A 22,864-nucleotide genomic window follows, 5' to 3' on the forward strand; every position below is an offset into this window, starting at 1 on the left:
CAAAATTAAGGCTAAGTATGAATATCAGGAACCTGTAGCATCCTTCAACTTTGAAAGTGCTCAGCACTGGGATGGGGACAGATTACTGCAGCATTAATGCTGGAAGTGAACATATCAAACCATTGCAGGCAATACATATAGCATGTATATTCACACACACTTGCATGTGCATCCATACATGCTTATATAATTAACAGGGATCTATTTTTATAGAATTATGGAATAAAAACATATCTACACCTATAGAAAAGAATTAAAGCTGTTCATTCAGAAGGAACATATGTGACTGCACCCTTCAGACTTGCCTTTTAATTTTAAAAATAGTGAGTGACTCGCATTTGACACTAATTTTATAGGAAAAGTATTTTTTTAACTTGTAATTGAAGTTATTCCTGATTTATATTAGCAGATGCGACAAAATAATCAGATTTGAAGTGTTAGACAGATGGTAACTCAACTTGTTGCAAGAAGGCAGATATTCAGCAGCACAGAAAAGATTCTCAACAAGGGAAAAAATGCACGTAAATAGCAAAGCACCCGAAAAGTGATTTCTCAGAGTCAAGAACAAAAGAATGCGGACCAATTCTTTTCTTACACCATCACTGTGCCAACATGACTTTTCTGACTTGAATCACGTTAATTTATGTCAAAATGTGGAAGATGGGAATGAAGCAGTAGTTACAATGCCAAGATATAAAGGAAGGTTTTGAACAATATGTATCATATGAATCCCATATTAAAATAAAATAAAATATGCAGATTTCAGCAATATGGGCTGTTATAATTATCTCTCAGGGAAGCCAGTGGAAACTATTGTTTGGGACATCAAGGCGAGGTTGGAAGAAATTTTTGCATTCTTATATGAAATTTCTCTGAGAGCACAAAGGAAAGAGGACTGTGAGACCTATCAAAGTTTTTCTCATCTCTCAAGTCACAGAATGTGTTTATTTTTCAAACAAATTCAATAACACATCAAAGCTGTAAAGCTGTAGTTGTCTTTTATAGCATTTCCCTACATGAGGTAACAGTCAAAGCTAGAAAAATACAAATACTAAGGTTATCTAAAAATACTGCACTGAGCTACTTCAGAATACTTCAAATATTTTGGGTAACACATGCTCTAATTATACCGTTGTATTATTATCAAATTAAATAGCTTCATTTTTTTTTGTACTAAAACAAGACAAGCCACCTGAGATATCGTCTATTAATTTCAGCACTACAAGCCCAGATTCCCAATAGAGAAAAAAAAAAAAATCAATGGGAAAGAAAAGTCTTTACTGAAGCCGGATGACTATTAGCTATACAATGCACTGCTAACTTCTCCCCTTAAACAGCTTGTCTACCCTGATCTAGCTGGTTCAAGCAAGACTGAACAGAAAAGAGTACATTAGAACCAAAGCAAACCAATAGCAGATGGTGACTCGACTCGTAAGTAATTTCTGAAGCTGAATAAGAACATGCCAAAAGATATTCCAATGCCACAAAATTTAGCAGATGCAGTTGTCTAACAGATTAAACTACTTGTTGCAATTAACATTTTATGCCTTTACATGTTATCTCAGAAAGCAGCAAGCATTCAGTTGCAGCTGAAACTTTATGAGGGAAAAGTAGTGATGGCCACAGAGGTACAGATAGGAGTGTAGGATGACCGTGATGGTAGGGCTGGAGAACAACCTTCTGTCTGTTCTCCATGAAATTACCGGGACTCCTGAGCCATTGCTTTCAGACTCCCAAAGCAATGCCGAAGTACTTGATGGGTTCAACCCAAATTCACTCTTTATTTTAGCTTGCACAATGCTTCGCTGACTCTCGGCTACAGGTGTAACTATCGAGATAACCACAAGTCATGGATTTCAAAGAACACTTACAAGAAACTGATGGCTCGGGAATGCCTGTGCATCCGTGAGGCACAGGGCAATCTGTTGCTGAAATATTTCTGACCGGCACGTCAAAACTTTCTTTTTACCTCGCTCGGTATGGGAAAGCCCTGTAAATGCACCAAGTTCACGTCTCCTGTATGGAAGAACGAGCGTGCCACGCACCGTGTAAACGCACGCAACTTTTCACCCCGAATTGTCGCTCGCACCATGTCGCGACAAGAGGCTCTCACGACCCTCCTCCACGCATCAAGAGGCTGCCAGGACATGCCTCATTCCCCTCTTCCCCTAAAAACCCTTTATCCTTCACCGGTCCCACGACCCATCGCGGGCCCGGCCGTGGGCAGGGGATGCTCCGGCAGCCCGGGACAAGCCGAGCGGAGCCCCGCAGCCACCGGGGGGCTGCGAGGCAGGGCCGGGGGGTCGCGGAGCACTCACCGCGGGGGCGGTCAGGCGGCGGATGCTCTCGCCCAGCGAGTCCAGGTTGACCCGGCGGCGGCGAGGAGCGCGGCGAGCACCGGCGCTGGCCGCGGAGGCGGCGGAGCCGGCGGCGGTGATGGAGATGGATGCGGCTGCCAGGGACGGATCGGAGGGGCCGGGGGGGCTGCGGCTGCCGTTCCAGCAGAGGCGGGACAGGGGACACTCGCCCTCCTCCTCGGGGCTGGTCTCCGGGCAGTCGGAGCCCAGCGAGCTGAAGGACTCGGAGGAGATCTTGCGGCGGGACATGGTGCCGCGGGGCGCCGGGGCTCAGCGCAGCGCGGCGGGCAGCCGCGGCGGGCAGCAGCGCCGAGCCGCGGGGCGCCGGGGGCGGTCGCCTCGCATGGCCGCGGGGTGCCCCCGGTCGGGGGGGCTCCGGGGCCGGGGTAGGGGTCGGGGCCGGCTCAGCCCCGCTCCCAGCTCCGCGCTCGGCCGGGGGCAGCGCGGGTGCGGCGCCGGGAGGCTTTAAAGCGGCGGCCGCTGCCCTCCTCTGCCTCGCCGCCCTCCCTCGCTCTCCCCTCCCCCGGCTCCCTCGCTGCTCCGCGGGGATCACGTGTTGTTTGGAGCCCTTTCCTCCTCCTCCTCCTCCTCCATCTCCATCTCCTCCTCCTCCTCCGCCCGCCTCCCCCCTCCCCGCCTCTCGCTGCCGATGTCCCCCCTCAAGGGGCTGGCGGACACCCGGGACCCTCCCGCTGCGGGCATCCCGACCCTAACCCCGACCCCAAACCCGACCCCAAACCCGGCCCCGACCCCAAGCCCGGCCCCGCCGCCTGCCGGCCCGGCGGTGCTGGACAGCTCCCTGCAAAGCTCCCCGAGCCCCGGCTGGCGGCGCCTCCGAGGGCGAGGGATGCCGGCCCTCCGCGCCCGACAACTTTTCCGAGCGGCTTTTCGTGGGAAAATCACGGTGTTTGAGGAAAAAAAAAAAAAAAAAAGGAGGCTGCAGCGCGCTCGTCAGGTTTCAGAGGCAAAAGTTGCTGCCGTCTCCCTGCGAGCGCTGCCCCTGCTAACGCTGGAGTCGTGTCTGCAAAAAGAAAAGGGCTGCGTTCCGTCCACAGCTCTGTGCTCCGAGAGGGAAAAGGAGACGGGTGGAGGAAACTAAGCAGGGGAGCTTGGATGTAGGATGACACCCCTAAAGACTATGCAAGGGGTCTCCTTCCGTACCCAAGCAGGCAGGTTAAAGGAACCTGGAGAGTTTCTTGGCAGCCGTGTTTGTCCCATGATTGTAGTTCTTGGCAGAAAGGCTGCGAGATGTGATCTCAGTGGTGTGGTTCTTCCTGCCATCCAGCCCGTCATTGATTTACTTTCAGTTAAACAAATCTTGTTTTAAAAGGCAGTCTTTTTAGGATAGTTTTTACTCTACCTTTCCCCTATATTAGGGCATACATTTTACCTCTTCATCCTGTTAAATGTTTGAGCTTAGCCTAAACAAAAACTCAATGAGAGACTGGGAAGATCTCTACAGGCATGGAGCAGCCCTTGAGCATGGCCCGAGGCAGCACAAATGCTGTGTCTGCATCCAGAAGGGACACGGGGCTGTGGCTGAGCAGGCTGCTTTTAACTAGGACAAGGCAGCCCTCGCTGGGGTATTTCAGTGTCATCATCCCTGGCTCTCTTGGCTCACCCAGTTTCTATTTCGATTTTCTTCTTTCTATAGGAATATATATGGAGTGAGAAAAACAATGGGTCTCCTTTTGCCATGGCACAGTTTTTAAATCTCTGCAGCTTGAAGCCTGAATGTTGAAAGGATGTATAATAAACTCAGGGTGGTCCCTGCTGCCTTCTGGTCTCTTATAAATGTTACACTTGGGATGACAGACAGACAGACTTTCTTTTGCAATCTTGGTGACCCCCTGGGTAGCATTGGGACAGGAATCATAGATGTCTCCGCTTGAAAATTAATCCATACATGAACCTTCAAATCTGTTGTCCTCTTCTGTCTTTCCACTACTGAATAACAATATTCATCAGTACCTCAGCCCATAGAAGACAAGTTTTAATACCTTTTCTGTATTCCCTCTAAAGAAATGCTCCCTTTGCAAGAGTCTCTGAGGCCTGGCTGCACCCACTGTGCCTGCCCTCCACGCCAAGCTCCTGTCATGGAGGGGATTTGGGCATTTAGGATTTAGCATTTTTTAGTGGCTGGGAGGTGTCCTTTTGGTGCTAACCACTCACACAAGCACAGGACGCTCTGTGTTAAGGTGATAACTTCTCTCTCATGCTTCAGGTTTCATTACTTATTTCCTTCTGGTAGACCAGTCCTCAGCAAAGGAAGCTTCCACTGGTTTCCTGGAGGCTGCAGTAATAGGGAAAACTGGGCAAGAGCTATATGGTTTAGTGTTGAAAATGCAAATGCATATTTATAAGCCTAAACTGCTAAAATACCCAAGTGTTAACCTGTTCCATGTGCGGTACTTCAACTGTAGGACTAGGGTAAGCAACTTGCTCGTGGGCATATTTGCATTTTATTCAGCCCTGGGGAAATACACTTGCAAGAAGACAAAACTGACATTTTTAAGCCTTCCGTTTCCACTTTTTCTTGGAGCAAAGTTTAATGTAGCAGTTCCCAGTGCAACTTATCATTGGTGTTTGACAGCACTCTGAGTTGCCCTTGCAGCATTAAAAATGACTTTCTTTATGCCACTCATGGCCATATTCCTTTGGTGTCTGTAATGTGGTGACCCTGAAATGGGAAGGGAAATGCTTTGCTTCAGTGAATGTTCCTTAGGTCAGGATTATTATAAATGAATGCACTCATGTACCAAAGCAATTCCTTTCAAGAATATAAAAGGCATTTCCCTTCAGCATCTAAACACTGGAGTTGACCGTTCAGAGTAAAAGATGCAATTAGGGCTTCAAGGCTTCTATTGCTCCAGCTGAAGCAGCCTTTTGGTTAAGCCTGGACTCAGTGTCGCTGTTCACTGGCTATTTTGCTCAGCTTTAGTCTTTAGCACTCATGGAAGATATAGCTGCTACAGTCAGAGATGTCAGTGATCTGCCTACTGCAACTCTTTTTGGGATTCCTGATATTAAAATACATGAAATCAGTTAGAGACACCAGCTGGAAAAGTACCAAACACCATCACAAGATGTCTTGAGCTAAAGAGGAATGGCCAGCAGAAGATCCAAGATGATGGATCCAGGTCCTGGAGGTCAGCCTGGTGAGGCCAACAAGTCACTGAGACCCTGGATAGTTTTTTCTCATTTTATTCCTTCTGATCAAGATACAACCTTGGCAAAAGCTAAATACCACAGAGGGCTGCTTCGTCAGATAGTCGAATGCCTTTGACAGCACATAGACAGCTACAGCACGTAAGAGAACAAATGTTCTTCTTTTATACATGTCTTACCAGCCTAAATTTGCAGTTGGCATATTATTGGATGAACAGCAGACATGTCTGTAAAATGTATAAGGTTCACCAAAGTAGCGCCTGTAAAACTTTTCTATCATGCCACAACAGAATGCAATTTATGTGTCCCACATGTCTTGCAGACAACTTGGAGAAAAATACGAATATTTTTAATTTTTGTAAAATCTCTACCATATGATAAGATGGTTGTTTTGTAAAATCTCTACCATATGATAAGATATTGTTTTTAATGCACAAATCTTTTCTAAATTTTTTTATATTTTCAAATTTTTGTCTTGGTTCTAGTAAGCAAAACTCACAAGACTTTGTTCAGACCTGACATAAAACACATCATCTTTAATTTCTGACATGTTATTTCATCATTATTTATTCATGATTTTTACTTATTTATTAATAAATCAACATTTCTTACCAGATATTTCCCTCCAGCATCACATGCTGGAGTTTTGATATCATTTTTATTTTCAAATGCTGTCTTTTGGCAGTTCAAAAAGCCTTAGACAATTTAAATGATAAAAGCAACTTCATCATCATGTGTTTCATTGTCCTATCTGCATTTTTTAAGGATATGCTAGTTGCAGAGCCAGCAGAAGAAACTATTTCAATGAATCCCACCTAGGGATTACTTGCATATATCACATATATTACTTAAATATTTCATATCATTTCACCTAGTACATTATATGTCTTTTTATAATAATCTTTTTATAATACTGCTGAACATATAAGTACTTAATTTTCCTTTAATAGAAAAGATTTTTGTCCCAGGATCAATGTCTCCCACTGAGAAAGTAAACATCTGTTTTGCAAAGCATTTCTGAAGCAGCAGGAGACCATTATCCTGTGACAACATTCTATTACAATTACTTTATTGCAGTCAGGCAAAATGAGTGATGTGAAGCAAATTTATTCTTTTTTCACATTCTGCCAAACCTTTCTGTTCTCTATCCAATGACTTCCATCTGGAGTATTGCCTGGAAGGACGGCTGGGGCATTCTGCCATTTGTCATTAATGATCTGTTGAATTACGATTGGCTTAAAGAACAGATCAATTTTATGTTTCAGCTACTCAGAAATAAAGTTCATCTGCAAGACAGAGTGGATTCACATTGATGAAAGCTGATGTTCTAGTAATCAGGTATATTTGAGTCCATCATGTTGCAGTGTGTTACTGAAGGAGTATATAATTAATCTTGTACTGTGGGATGATCCTACATAATGAAAGCAGCAGAATCTGGACCTTAACGGTCATAAAACACCCTAGTCTTAGCACACTCTAAAAGTAGAGTTTTCCTCTTATGAATGAGAAAAGAAAGTACAGATGAGTGATTCCATGATTCTCACATTACATAGCAGATCAAGAGCAGAACTGGGAAAACCTTGTTGCCTAATCTAATTTCAAGATAAAGTTACTCAGAATCAGTTTCATTTGTTCTCTTATCTCATTAAAAATGTGGGAGGAAACTACTGAATGAGTGTGTGTGTGTGTGGGGGGGAAACGAAAAAAAAAGGAATGCTCAAATAACAGTGCTTTGACTCAAATCATTAAGTCAAACTGGGACTGCAAATATCAGGGAGAATTTCTGAGGGCATACAGCTTCAACTAATTGTCTAGAAGGAACACAGAGATGACTAAACATTCAGTTTTTAAAATTTATAAATTGTAAAAGAAAAAATATAGTGTGGCACTCACTACCTCTTATTTCCATTTGACTTGCACAGAGAGCCACATTTACTGAATTCAACACAGGGTGACATAAACTGAACCTTTTCTTGATTAGCAGCTCTTCTGTATCTTGAGGTTTTTACCCTGAGAACAGCAGGTAACTGTGGCTTCTGTCTCAGAGTTACCTATGAGCCTCACCAATATTTATTTAAAGCTGCAAAACAAGAAGATGCTGATGGGCTACTACATGGTGTATAGCCACCTCAGCCCAGCACTCTGTAGTTTAGTCAAGCCACTATTTATAGAACAGCTCCCTACAGAAGTCACTTGTTTTCACCCTTGCAATCACATTTATTCCAGATAGATTTCCTACTATACACAGTTTTTATTGGGGAGATTAATGTCATCAATCAGATCAGACCAACAAATATATAATAGTAGCTACATGTGAGATTAAAGCTGTATTGTATTGGGAGTTCAGACATTTTTTGAGACTTCTGGAGCAGCTCCTTGCACTCTTCACAGACCACATGAATCCAAGTCCACAAGGACTTTGAGAACTTCTTGTGTGCTAGGCAGAGGCTGAATTAAACCAAGATGTCCATGTTTTCTGAAATGGCTGTTTGGGCTGCCTCATCTCTTGAGGGAAGGCAGAGTTGATGCCCATGAGACAGGTTGCCCTTCATGTCCCAGGGCTCTGACTTATTTGTAGAAATTCCCTTTGGTGGTCTCTCACACAGCACATAATACCTTCCAGGTATGACTTGCTCCCATGAAGCAAAAAAAGGAATAAGAGGTTTATTTATATATAGCTTTAGCAACAGTAGACAGAGAGGGGGAATGTGCTCATGCATATAGATTTAGATAATAAGAAACAATTTGAATAGTACATGAGAAATAAAAATTATATACAGTATCTACCAACATGGTATTATTCTCTGAAAAAGTCAGCCAAAATATTGTCCAAATTAAATAAATAAATAAATAAACAAATAAATCTTTATTTATAAATCATATAAAATCTATTGAAATAAAATTTACTCTGTTTCACCCAGAGATGGCAAATGAATGGAAAAGTAATTTCTGCAAGCAGGTTTCCAAACGAATGTTGCTCCTTACAATGCTGGTAGAACTGTCCAAGCCTGTTTAACTAAGGATGAAATTCTTACAACTAAGGTTGTAACTTCCAAGCTAACCTAGCACTGCAGCATGGTTTTAAGCACTTAGTGGTGTTCAGGAACTTCCCAGATGTTCATCTCTCTAACCTGTTAATGTCATAGCTACTTGTAGAGAAAGAATCTTAAAAAGAGAAATTTTTACAGTAGCTGCAAAATCTGGTGGCTGAAGTTTTAGCATCTGTCCAGGAATCTATCTATTTCTTCTGTTTTCTTGCATTTTTAGTTCTTCAAAATTTAGTTGGACTTTTTCCTCATTCTTCTCTGTCACTTGACTCCTTATAACATGGCTGCAGGTAAATACTAAGGTAAATGTTTTTCCTGTCATTTGGTTCCTGTCACTTTGTTTTAGTGGTGGAATGCAACCTTCAAATATGAGTACTTGTGTTACTCAGAACACTGTCACTCTGGCTGATGTTACTTACCATCAGGGCACCACGATTTCATATTTCAAGGTTCCTTGTGTTCTTTGCAAAACAGATCATCATGTCCCTGAGGAACATTTCTCTGCAGAGAGTAGCATGAATACTAATGGGAAAGCTATACACTGAGAGGGTTTAAATAATATATCTTCAATGTTAACACAACTGGAATCAAATATATACATACATATATATATGTAAGCAGTGCACACTTGCAGTCCAGAAGGCCAATTGCATCCTGAGCTGCATAAACAGATGAATGGTCAGCAGGTGGAGGGAGGTGATTGTCCCCCTCTGCTCTGCCCTCATGAGGCCCCACCTGGAGTCCTGCATCCAGGTCTGGGGCCCCCAGCACAAGAAAGATGTGGGGCTGTTAGAGTGGATCCAGAGGAAGGCCATGAAGATGATAAAAGCGCTGGAGCACCTCTCCTGTGAATAAAGTCTGAGAGAGTTTGGGCTGTTCAGCCTGGAGAAGAGAAGGCTCAGGGGTGACCTCATTGCAACATTTGAATAATTAAAGGGGGCTTATGAAAAAGATGGAGAACAGCTTTTTACTCAGGCAGACAATGACAGGACAGAGGAGAATAACTTCAAACAAAAAGAAGGGAGATTTAGATTAGAGGTTGGGAAGAACTTACCTACACTACCTACTCAGAGGGTGGTGAGGCCCTGGCACAAGTTGCCCAGAGAAGCTGTGGATGCCCCATACCTGGAAGTGTTCAAGGACAGGTTGGACAAGGCCCTGGGCAACCTGGTCTAGTGGGTGGGATCTCTGGCTATGGCAGGGGAATTGGAACTGGATGTTCTTTAAGGTCCCTTCCAACCCAAGCTATTCCATGATATATATAATTTTAGCTTCGTATTTGGTTTGAACTGACTAAAATGTTCGGAGTGGTGGAGGTGGTGGGGGGAGACCAGAAGAAAAGGAAAATATGAGGAAAAAAAGCACAATTCTTCTCCTTACAAAATATACTTATTTGATTCTCAAGTTATTTTGTGCAAAAAGATCTGACGAAGGTAGGTTACTATGAGGGAATCACACATCGGGGGGAGCTGCAATGTGTTTGCCATAACATCACTATTTCACTTTCGTAGCACGCTTCATTACAAACTTCTCAATGTGATTTGAAAGCAATTACAAAGCAAATGCCTGTAATGTGAATAAGGCTGAGCAAACATCTGAGATTTCATGGTAGATTTAAAAGCATTGTGGGCCCAATCCAGTAGGCAGTATGCAGTTTTCATCACTACCAATACTGTCTGAGGCACTCAGCACCTTGCCGAAGGACCTTAGGACTTCTCTGAATCAGTCCCTGGGTGAGTCAGACTCAACATTTTTACGGCGAAAAAAAATCCACAGGCAAGGTGAATATTGCTGTAATAGGAATTTAACTGCTTGTGGTAATGCAAAAATAAAGTCTAACTACAAACAACACTTAATGCTAAAGGAATAATGTTTTAAAAAAATGTTCTCTTTAGGTTAATAAAACAGATGAGCAAAGTATTTTTACTGCAAAGTGCCATTAAGGGTCTGAAACAATCGAACTGAGTCTTAAGAGAATATCTTTAACATTTTGCTTTTAAAGCCAATGCGTAAGCTAGATTTATGGAATACCTCTCTTAAAAAGACAAAGTAGTTCTAACCTTTCACTGTGGGGGTGCACCCAAGTGCCTGGTTTGCAAACAGAGTGAACAAGATGGTTCTGGTCACCTGTCTATTAAAGTTTGCCATAAAATCAGTTTTTCACAATTATTTTGGTTAAAGTCAAACCACAAAAGTGAAAAATATCTTTTGCAAAGCAGTGAGAAATTGATTCAAAACTAAAAATGAAAGTAAGTACTAATATAGCTGTCTTGAACTATTTTTAGTACCAATCTGTGCACAATTTGAAGCACCTGTAAAATATCATGCCCTGTTTTTACCATGAACTGAAATGTATGCCTACTGCATCATCTCAAATTCACTATACTGTTTTGTCTTCATGCATGACGTTTTTCTTCAGATAGTGTCAAACTTTCCATCCATTGACAATAGCTTAACACTTTATATGATTCAACATGAATAAGGTGTCAAAAATGTTAAAAAAACAATCTCTGTGTTAGTTGGATACAAACACAACACAATGAAAATTCATTGCAGCAGAAGGAAACAGATTAACACTGAAAACATCCATACTACCTCAAACAGTCAGCATTTCTCTGGATGTTGAGAAGCATCTTGAACTTGCAGATCAAAAGTAGGAAAATGTTCATGGCATTGCATTGTGGTATGTTCGTGGTATTGTGGTATTAACCTATGCAGTTCATTATGCATCAGAAATTACTTTTTACTTGTCCCAATTGAGTTACAAATGGCTTAATGTGGGCAAGATTTGAAAATGGAAGAGAAAAATGTGAAATCACATTAAATGAAATTATAAAGACATGAATAGATGTTGTGGTTCTGGCTGGGTTATAGTTAATCATACAAGCCTCTACGAAGAAAGATAACTCTAACTCTGAACTAAGAAACACTGCCATTGCCATTTGTATGAAAATAAAGAAACTTCATATATCAAATAATTAAATTTGTGTTAACATTAACATAACCAAAAATTTCCTAAATAAACAACTTTTTAAAGCTGGAAAATAGTTCATGGAAGCACTGTGCTACTGTCTGTGTCTGCTGCTGCCAGTTATTCTTAAACATTTAAAATGCCAAAAATTTTGTTTCTTCTTCTTTATCATCCTTTCCTTCCCTGGTCTGTTCACCCTTAATTACAAAAAAAAAAAAAAAAAAAAAAAAAAAAACACAAACAAACAAACAAAAAAAAACAGTCAATGTATAGGTCATTAAATATTAATAACAGTAAAATCTCGATTCATATAAGGGTACATGCATATAAAACAGCAGCAAAATGCTTCTTATTCTCCTATTGGTAAGGCAAGTGTACCTGTTAATATGGAGCAAAGCAGTTTCATCACAATCTGAGCACTTGAGACATATCTGGGAAGAGAAGAATTTTCAGGGTAATTGGGTTTTAAATAGTGTAAAAGGTCTTGTGAGGAGACTCTGCTGAGAGAAGTTTCAGCCTTGGTGGAACAGAAATGTAGGTGTTAGAGACCGGCACAGAAAAAGATTTAATGTCACAAGAGGCAAATTAGAAATGGACAGGTAAAGGAGTCAAATATAGATATATGACTTACCAGAGCAGAAAGTTCTGCCAACTATAACTTGCCCACTTCAAGCTCACTTTTCATGTCTTCTTTGGATATTACTGAAAGATCCAGAAAAATTCTGGTTTTACATGAAATGAGAAGTCACTCCAAGGAAATTTCTGCTTCTTGCAAACTGCTCATCATTATGTACTGCTGAGTAGCTGTATGCAATTCCACATTAAGAAATTTAACAGTATAAAACTTCACTTTGCTAGGAAATTCTGGCAAAGGAAACTTCAATCAACATTATAAGTCTTACACTCTTCCTTAGCTTTCTTTGACTTAAAAGGGGGATTTGACTAAGAGAGGACCACAAGATTTGTGTTCTTCATTTCTTCTACTGAAATCTTTTGGTTTATTTCACTGTTGATGAGACCAATATGTATAATGCATACATAAGACTCTACATTGAAGACAACACTAATAATAGAGTTTTATTATTTTAGAGGAGGGGGATTTATTGGTTTTGAGTGCTTTTTGTTCCAGGTAAGAAAACAAATATGACTAACAGAAGGAAAATCAGGCTCTACTGGGAACAGTAGAATCATAAACATGAGAGCAAGAGAATTTTAAAAGGTGAGGTTATAAATATCTTACTGCTGGGGAGACCTGTGGAGAGTTTGCATAATCTTGGTGAGAATGAGAAGAGCAACAAGCCATTATACTTGCAGGAAAAAATGTCAGAAGCAGCAGTATTCACCTTGAAATCTGGAGGAGGAAGTAGAGAGAGTGGGGAGAGGAGCTCCCAAGGTATCAGGGAGCATCACTGCTCTCCTCAACATCACAGTCCAGGGCTGAGGAGACACATTTACTTGGACTCTATGATCCATGTAAGTTCCTTCCAGCTTGTGATATTCTATGATTATCTGATTCTCTGTTAGAGCTGCTCATGCTTTAATGGAGCTCATGGGGTGCAAGCCTGCCCCACCATGGCCATGCCTGTCCCCTGCTTGTCCCAGCACCTTCCAACCACCCACTCAGCACCCTCACAGGCACTGCAGCTCCCAGCTGTCCTGCAGGCTGCCAGGCTTGGTGCAACAAAGAAAACTAGGGGGTTATCACTTCAGCACTGGGGGAGAAAACACCAGGACTTCTGCCCATCCCTGCTCAGCAGCTTTTCTGCACCTTTGCAACTGTCAGATGAACTCCACAAACCTTACATCGCATGCCTCTCCCATGAGGGCTGCCCACTGGTGTGAGACACACTGTATGGGATCCCATGGTGGTAGCATTACTCATCACAACAGCAAAGGATACCTCCTTTTCAAGTCTCAATTTCTGGGAAGAGAAAGTGACTGAAATATACAGTAGGGAAAACTTTCCAAGAACTGTCCTCTTCTGAAAAGGATTGCACAGAAAAAAATAAAGGTTTTAGTTGCAAAATTCCATTATTCATTATAGGAGGATTGGAAGTGGAAATTAAGAATGACCATGCAGCAGTGTGGAAGATCAGTCTTCTCTGAGAGGCCATTAAACAAAAAGAAAATAAATGTCACCAATGACCAAACACATGTTAAATCCTTGATATTTTTCTATCCACTTAGAAGTCAGAGACTTCCTGAGGGCATAGCAAAAGGTACATGACATTGTTACAATTCAACTACATTCAAAGTCTTAATATTTGAATGGCTCATAGTAATTATTTCATTTAAAACATTTTCAGGAAATAAAATAAGAAAGGATTCAAAATAGATGCAGAGAAAAGGAAGAGACAAAGAAAAACAGGGAAAAGAGAAACAGAAGATGAAGACATGGAGAACAGTGATGAGATGGGCAGCAACAGAGCAGTCCTTGGCATAAGTATATTGCCCAAAAACCTCAATTACTGTAGTGTGAGGGTACAAGTCAAAAATAAGTAATGGTAAAAGCTAAACATCCACTGATTCATTTGGCCAAAAGCAAAAGCCTGGAATGTAGGCATTTGCCTTTCACCTTCACTGCTCTTTATAGTCAATGCACAGAAATAGGCACTTCTGCAGGAAGGGGGGAATTATTTCATCCCAAAATAGATGGCTACAAATAGGTCAAGTGAATCATTTCTTGAAAATACCTACTTCTCTTGATCAACTCTGAAAAGAACCTAGGGTTAGTCGTTTCATTGTAAATGTTTATACCATAGATAGCTGTAATTAAGTGAGGTGATCCTTTCCCAACCACTATGCAAAGATGAGATTACTCTCTTCATCTTTGTATGCATCCCCCATCAAGTCAGCGACAGCTCTTCTGTGGATTTTTATTCCAGCTCACAGACTGGATTTTGGTCCACTGCACCTAACAGATTGTATTATGTATGTTTCTTAGGTAATACAAAGTTAAATTTACTGCAGTCAAATACTAAAGTAGAAACTGAAAAACAAAATAAATTACAATAATGCCTCAGGAGGCATTATAGATCAATGTAAATATAACTAAATAAACCTACATAACCTGCAATGATTTTAATAGAAGCAGTATAAACACATGGTATTATTGTGTTCAATATTGAGAGAGGATAAGGTTTGAGACTTAAGCATTTTTAAAATTTCTATGAAGTGAAAACAAGGACATATTGGAAGAGTGCCAGATATTGAACAATATTTTGACCGTTTGCAGATGTTACATTTTGACATCAACACTTGCATATAGAGACTGATGAAAAGTATGAAAAGGAAAGCTGCCTGAGGGCTCCTGTACTATGCCATGGCTTACTGAATTTGCAGATGTACAAACTGCAGCAGTTCTACTGTTCCCTAATTCTAGGAATTAAACAAAAACTGGTGGGAAGCAGTATCACTGGAGCAAAATTCATCTCCTGTGCTTCATCCCCATTCAGCCTCGACAGCCCAATGTTGACATAGCTTGGTTTGGAATGGCTGGGGTGTCACTCCAACCTACCAGGTGAAATTTTACTGCTCCATTATTTTGATTTTGTATGCTTTGGAAGGACACAGCTCAAGTTTCTTCTTGTGGTGAAAAGGAGCTCTTGGAGAACCTGAAACCTCCACATCCCATCGCCACTGTCCCTCACAGCAGCCCTGGGCAGGTGGGAAGGAGGACAGGTAGTCACCAGGAATTGCACATGGGCAGAATCCCACTGCGGTACATGTAGTGTGGAAAGCCAGCTGCGGACTCTAAGACCAACCTCAGAGTTTCACATGGAGCTGTGAGTATCATGGCTAATTAAAAATAAAACAGGCCTAAGCCTCAAACTTTATCAATGTTACTAACAGATTATAATGACCATCACACAAAATGGACTTCTGCCATGAGAAAGGCAGTCAGACATTGCTCAGGCTGTCATCCAGCACCATAGGACACAGTGCAAATAGCTTCACCAACAAACATGATAATTGGCACTGTATCCATATTACCAGATCTGAAAGTATTTCTTGATGGAAATTCCAGCTACAACTCAAAGTCATGCTAGGGACAGACCAGCTTCCATAACTGTGCCAGTCACCACATGTTCCTGTCACCTCCCTGGGCTGGAGACCTGCTGGAGTAAGACCCAGTGAGGGTGCAGAAAGTTATGGCCGGGCAGCCATCATGGTGGAAGAACTCGAGAACTGGTCCCTACCAGTCTTTATTGTCTGAGCATAACAACAAGATCGGTGTCTGCAGGATTCAGGTGATGACAGCCCTTTGACTCCATCTCCTTGGGCATAGTTTCTCAAGTATCACCTGGAAACAATCTCTCTAATAGTGGACTTGCTTTTATACAAAAGTGTGAAAAACAAACTGAATCTGTTATATCTATATCAGAAGGAAGAAATAGTAAGTTTTACACAGTAGGATTAATTTTTCTTTTTGCCAAAGTTTGTTGTTTCAAAGCTAAAGGATATGTTTAGCCTTCATAAATTCTTGCAACAAAGGCAGAGATTTAATTTTCCCTAGTCAGATGAGATTTCCTGAAAGAAAACATGTTATCAGGAGTTATTGTTCACATGTGCCAAAATCCTGCTGGGTTTTCACCCAAGTCTCAATCAGGCAGATAACACATGTACCAGCCTCCAAGAAAAGCTCTTGTAAAAAATGGTAACTTGTTGGTCAGAGGAATGCTCCAAAATGCAAACTATGTCATGCTCATGGATCTTTTTGTCTGGCAGATTTAAAAGAAAGTAATCATATGGCAAATGTAGATATTTTGCTGTTTGATAGCCTTTCTAGTTAGCAGTTTTGCTCACTGTCAAATCATACATCCCTGTCTGGCATGCCGTGAATTACCATCATCTGTTTGTCTCTGGGTGAGTGTCCTCTGCCTTTGTGACTGACAGAGTGCAGAATACCAACAATGAAACAAATACCTAAAATAGATTGATCTGTCTTTTGCCTGCAGCAGCTAAAAAATCAGCAGAGAGCTGCAAGTCCAGCAGCAACAAAATGAATCACAGCAAAACTCCCTGCAACTGGCAAGAGATACTATTTTCTCACCTTTGTGCTTGGCTGTTTTCTGCAAAGCACTTTTCACTCCTACCTGGTTTTGACACAGAATTATTAAAAATAAAGCCAACCAGCTACCAGCAGCAGTCAGCAAACTATACAGGCAATGAGTTGAGAAAAGCAAATGCATTAACAATGAGGGAGTCATTGCCATCATCCTGCCACTCACAACCATGTTAGGCTGATGTCATGCTTTTGAGAAAGAGGATGTCAGGTGAAAGCAGAGCTCTGCCCCTTGTGGTGCATAGTCCAGCGTGACAAACCCCTGGGGTAACTTTTAATAATTCACTGGCTTGCTCTAAACATGTAAAATATCATTTAACAGAGTATAAAAACAAATCAAGGGCAGTCAGCAGGCATTTGCCTGCTGAAGGCAGGGGTCAGTCCTGTTAGCCACCGTGGCACAAGCTGCTCCTCGTTACATTTGTTCCAGTTTCTCTCTGTGCTGGGGGAATTCTTCGCTGGACAAAAATCAATTAAATGGTCTCTCCAGCATGGTTTTTACTTCCAACTGATCATTTTTCCTCCTCCTGTGCAGTTCCTGTTCACATCCAGATCTTCCCAAACTCCTCTGTGCTCATTTTCTGTCCCACCTCTGTGAGCAGAGCCAAGCAGCTGCCCCATGTCAGATCAGATCCAGCTCCAGAAGGCTCCAAAAGGGACTTGCCACTGGCCAGAGCCCAGCCATGAGCGACACTGGGTGGGCCTCTGAAAGAGCAGATTGAAAAAAGGGGAAATCTGCTGTGCTACAGCAGCTGGGAGAAAGGGGTGAGAGCTGAGAGAGCAGCAGCCCTGCAGCCCCCAAGGGGAGTGCAGCAGGAGGTGCTCCAGGCACGCAGCACAAGTTCCTGTGGAGAGGCCCTTGGTGGAGCAGGCTGTCCCACATGGAGCAGATCTCCACACTGTGCCACTCAGGCGGAGAAGATAGAAGAGGGTGGGTGGGGGAAAGATGTTTTTAATTTGTTTTTACTTTCTCTCCTGTCTAGGCAATAAATTACATTACTCTCCCTATGCTGAGTCTGTTTTGCCCATTACAATAACTGTTGAGTGGTCTCCCTGTCCTTATCTCAGTCTTTGAGTCCTTTCCATCATATTTTCCCCCTGTTTCCTTTGAGGCGTGAGACAGCAGTTGTGGTGGAGTTCAGCTGCCCAGAAGGGTAAAACTGCTATAACTAGTCTCCAGAATGGCATCTTTCTCTTCTCTGAGTGTTTTGAGTGCCTAAGTATCAGTTGCTTATCAGACTTTTGTGCTGACAAATCAGCAAAACATAGATAAGAGCTTGGGGAACAATTCCTCTGATGGAGGAAAAGCCTCAAATGATGTCTCAGAACTGAGGCTGACAAGCTCTGGTACCAGTCAGAAAAATGCTTTTCTGCTAATTCACCCTGCAACATCTTACAAAGTAAGTCTTGGGGCAAGAGAATGGGGCTTGGAGAGGGGAATAAAGAAAGCATGGACCACAGTGGCGGCACACTAGAAGGTTACCTGCCCATACAGGTTGACAGAAACTGGAAGTTTGAGAGGATTCACAAAGTTGGACTAGAAGGCAGATCCTATGGATTTCAAAGTGGAGATAGCTACCAACTGCTGGCCACATATGACATAAGATGACTCACACCTTATTTTCTGTCTACTGCTACTGCAAGAACAAGAATGTGGTTTCCAAGCACATTTCTTCACCATAGAGAATTTGTTCTGGATTTCCCAAGACCAAAAGACCAGATGCCTCAAGTGTTCATGCCCTGTGCAGCATTTGGAATGGATGGATGAGTAAGTAGAGATGATATGATAGCTGGACCCTTCCTCCATTAAATTTTAGTAGCACACAGGTAATAATTCATAGCCAACACATTTAGAACAATAAGCTGGCCAGACTTCTCGCACCTTGGGAAAAAGACCATGCCATCAAAATCATTCATTTGAGCCATAAGGACTAAATTTAACTAGAGTTTTAATTCTGAAATCCCATCTAAGAGCTTTGCATGTTACAGCAATAGCATTTTTATTAGCCTATTTTTCAAGGAAGGTGTGGCATGTGCTATTACACTGTCTGTGTGAACCTCCTTAGGTCTCCTCAGTGACTTCTGAACCCATTGGCCAATTTTAGACAAATATGAAGTGTAACGCACACAAAGACTTGATGAAAAAGGAAGTTTGTTAGAAGAGGGAGATTTTTTCTGGTTGCCCTAAGGTGATGGGAGCACTGAGGTCTCATGCATTACTAGCCACCACAGAACTGTGTAAAATCAGTCTTCCTCTGTTGTTGTGCTTGCACTATTGTTTTCTTGTTTTGAAGACGTGGATGACTGTGATAGATGGTCTATGCCAACATGCTATCTACTCTGATCACCCCCAAGATGCATTAGTCTATCTTCTAGTCAAGTTGCATGGATATTTTTAATTTATTTTATCTGATCAGTAGGCTTAGATGATATCTCTTATGGGCATAAAGTTACTTGTGATTCCCGTAAAAGGGTCAGGAGTGGCCATGAGCCAGGGGTACATAGAGACTTGTAAGTGACATGCACAAAGACAGCAAGGATAGAGTAACCTTTACACATTACTCATTAGATCATATTTCATGTAAAAATGAGCAGTGTCCAGAAATATGGCTTTTGGTGGCTCCATATACCCCAAATTTGGAGCCCCTAGAGCTCCTGCTCTGTGACATAGCTAAATGCTAGGAGGGGTAAAGGAAAAAAGCAAGGAATTCTTGGGCAGGCTGACATGTCCCATGCCATAGTTATATCAGAAGTAGGAACAGAGCTGGTGACATAGGCTGTCCCAAGAACCAGACAAGACTAGTTTGTCTAGAGAAAAAGTCACCACTTCACAACCCACTGCTAAAAGGATATAATGATGAAGCTTTCAGCTTCATGTGGCTGTCTCTGATACCTTCAATTATGTCAATTACCTTTGTTTACTGAAGTGAATCACACCATAAATCACTCTAGGTCAAGGTCTCTTCCAACCTAGAAATTCTGTGATTCTGTGATTCTGTGATTCAATGATCCAATTGTACATAGTACTGGTTGAGATGTATTTATATGCTTTTATCTGGAAACAAAACTATTTAGAGTGTCTGCAACATTGCAGCTATGACCTAGATTGCGCCCTCCATACTCATCAGGACCCATGTATGTCCACAAGGCCCTCCTAAAAGCCAATCCAATTCATTTTGCTGGCAAACACAGCTCAGGCAAACATACATGTGGCTCTGACATCACTGAAGCTGCAGCTTACGCGGCCAGCGTCTTCTAGGCACATCCTCATCTCACCAGATCTCACATCCTCATCTCACTGAAGGGAGGGTACAGAGAAGACGGAGCCAGGCTCTGCTCGGTGGTGCCCAGTGCCAGGACAGGAGGCCATGGGCACAGCCGGGCACCCAGGAGGCTCCCTCTGAGCACCAGGCAGCACTGCTGTGCTGGGCGGGTGACGGAGCCCTGGCACAGGCTGCCCAGAGAGCCTGTGGGGTCTCCTCCTTGGGGATCTCCAAAAGCCACCTGGATGTGGTCCTGGGCAGCCTGCTCTGGGTGTCCCTGCTTGGGCAGGGTTGGCACCAGGGGCCTCCAGAGGGCCATGCCAACCTCAGCCTTTCTCTGATGCTGTGATTCTCTTTTCCCATAATCTATAAAAAGATAATAATCTGATATAATCTGATCTGCTATTCCTGGGCCAACAGTGAAAAACAGACCAAGCAAATGCTCTGCTGTAGGCCTGCTTCTCCCATTGCTTGCTTAGATCTTTCTGAATTTTCTCCCTTTTGTTTGAAAACAGGGATAAAAGTATGTGCAGGCTGTAACAGACAACTCCCACTGTTGAAAGAACTGGAATATTACTATTCATTAGCATATTCTCTCTTATTTTACAAATTACCTAGAGTCACAGATTCCAAGAAACTATGATTTATTTTTTTTACCAAGAAACTATGACTTTTTAAAGCAACAGCAGCTATTCGGTAGTGCCTTTCTTTAACTCTGATCAGCTCCTCACTACAGGCCTTCCCTGCTCTCCTGATGAGCAGAAAGGCCAATACCCAGTAGAGCTTGGCCAGCTCTTCATCAGAAGCTGATAGAGCAGGTTTGCAGACAGGGAATCTCTCCTGCAATTTTGATAAATGAAGCCTCATACTGTGGAACATCTTCTGTAGCTGGGTAAATGAGACCTGGTTTGACTCGAATGCACAAACTCTTCAATTAAATCCGACTAGGTTTGCATACACCCTATGGGAGCCTCATATTGAAAGTGTAATGCTATATGATATTGTAGAATTGTCTTCCCCGAGCTCTGCTTTCTTTCTTGATTGGTCTGTATTTATTCACTCTTTAAGTGCATCAATGTGTCTGAAAATAGAATGCATAGACCATTTCCAAATTAATCTCCAGACTCCAGTTAGCCTTTAACTCCAGTTCAAATAATTGTTCATCACTATCCAACTAATGTAGTTAAAGTGTTCTTCGTCCTTCATTCATGTCACTGCATCTTTGTAAATGCATGATGATATTCTCAGTGAGAAGTTTAATACCACAATCCAAACAAGAATAGAAATAAAGCCTTTCTAAGAAAATCCAAGTGTACGCATTAAAAATCACTGTTGGTCCATTTTGAAAAGTGGTGGCATACTTTGTCTCAGAAACAATTTTGTCCTCTTCAGAATAAATAGATAGATAGATAGATAGATAGATAGATAGATAGATAGATAGATAGATATTCTGCACTACCAAAAATCAGCAGTAACAAGGAAAGAATGATGGATACCTTTCGATAGCAACACATTAGACACAGTGGGATCAGTTCATTACTCTGCTGAATCAGGGTAATCTTGGCACAGCACTGCTGGAGCCAGCTTGGTTATGACTAGGCAGTTTCTGCAGCCCCCAGGCTTCACTTGTCCATGGTTGCACACACTTGGCAAGCAAGGAATGGTAAGCAACATCAGACTTTGCTCTGTCAGCATCATTTTCTCTTGTACTTTTCCTGAAGCCAAGAGCAATGGTGAAGAATCTCTCTGGCGACACAGTGCTCACGGTTGGTGGGTGGAGGGTTGTAAGTCAAATCAATGTCCCTACAGTACTACAGTGTTCAATATCCATATCAGTCTCCAGGCTTGTAATCAATAATTGGCATGCCGGCTTCTAGCAGGTGATTTTAGTGGAAGTTCTGTGACCTGAAGGGTAAGCCGCAAGTGAGGTTCTCCCCAAGTTGACCTCTGTTGATTTGCTCACACACACAGGGTAAAATTCATGCTGAAGTAGCTACCATTAAGTGGTTGAAGGATATGGGATCATGTGCAATCAAAATCTGGTTCAATGTTTTTACAACTCTTCACATTTTTACACACGGAAGCATATATATATGACCCGTATCAACTTAGTATGGTTTTTCATGAGTATTCACAAGTTAATAGCTTTAATAATATTAAAATATCAGTATAATTATAGCACAAAATGTATGAATCTCTGTAGGCCTTTTCTTGTCAAAATTTCCTACAACCCTGGGTGCTTTATTTGTGTTAAATGTGAACTTAATTAGTAATCAGAATTCTAGGTCTCTCTTTTTAATTCTAAAGCTCTAGTACCAAATATTTTAATATCTTTCTTTTCTTTCTTTGCAGTATGCTAAATGAAGCATTGAAAATTCAACTTTGTACTTGATAGATCTTTCTAAAAAATAATCTGAGAAGGCTATAATTATTTAAATTTCAGTTCATAAGTATTTAAACTACTTGGAAAGAAAAGAACTCAAACTTAATTAATCATATTTCAGTAACAAAATATTGTAAAAGGTGATTTATATATGACTATAAATGGATTTATTGGTAATTTATAGAAAGGGAATGGTTTTGAGTAAGGATCAAGTTTAAAGGCACTGAGTGGCTATGAAAAGGAACAAGGTAAAGCCTTTCAGTCACCAACAAGCCTTGAATCAGTCACGTTTACAACGAGGTGAGCTCAGCCCATGGGAGTGAGGGGGTCTGTCATTAAACCTGCACATCATTCCCATGCAAGGGCAGAAAAAGCAAAGCACCCCAGTTAAAAATAGTGCTAGGGCACCTTGGCATAACATGAGCAGCTACTCATAAGCTGGAAATGACAATGAGCTCATGCCTACATTAGGCATAAAATGTTTTAATGTGTAAAAATTTTTGCCTTTCTTCTTCTTTAGTCATGCGTGTTGAAGTGAGGTGACAGAGCTCACAGCAGCTGAGCAGCTCACATGGACTAATTTGTTCAGAGGGATAGAATAGGATTCTTT

At 41.9% G+C, this 22,864-nt stretch overlaps 1 protein-coding gene across 1 annotated transcript in view; it reads right to left on the bottom strand.

The window, feature by feature from the left end:
• Positions 1-2,834, bottom strand: part of GUCY1A2 (guanylate cyclase 1 soluble subunit alpha 2) — a 160,734-nt gene extending 157,900 nt beyond the window's left edge. Inside the window, exon 1 of the mRNA XM_084507036.1 lies at positions 2,319-2,834. Coding sequence (XP_084363162.1) covers positions 2,319-2,606 — 288 coding nt within the window. The 5' untranslated portion in view covers positions 2,607-2,834. The remainder of the gene's footprint in view (positions 1-2,318) is intronic.
• Between the last annotated feature and the right edge of the window lie 20,030 nt (positions 2,835-22,864).

This window comes from Aythya ferina (genome assembly GCF_964211825.1).
Source record: "Aythya ferina genome assembly, chromosome: 1".
NCBI classification, from domain to species: domain Eukaryota; kingdom Metazoa; phylum Chordata; class Aves; order Anseriformes; family Anatidae; genus Aythya; species Aythya ferina.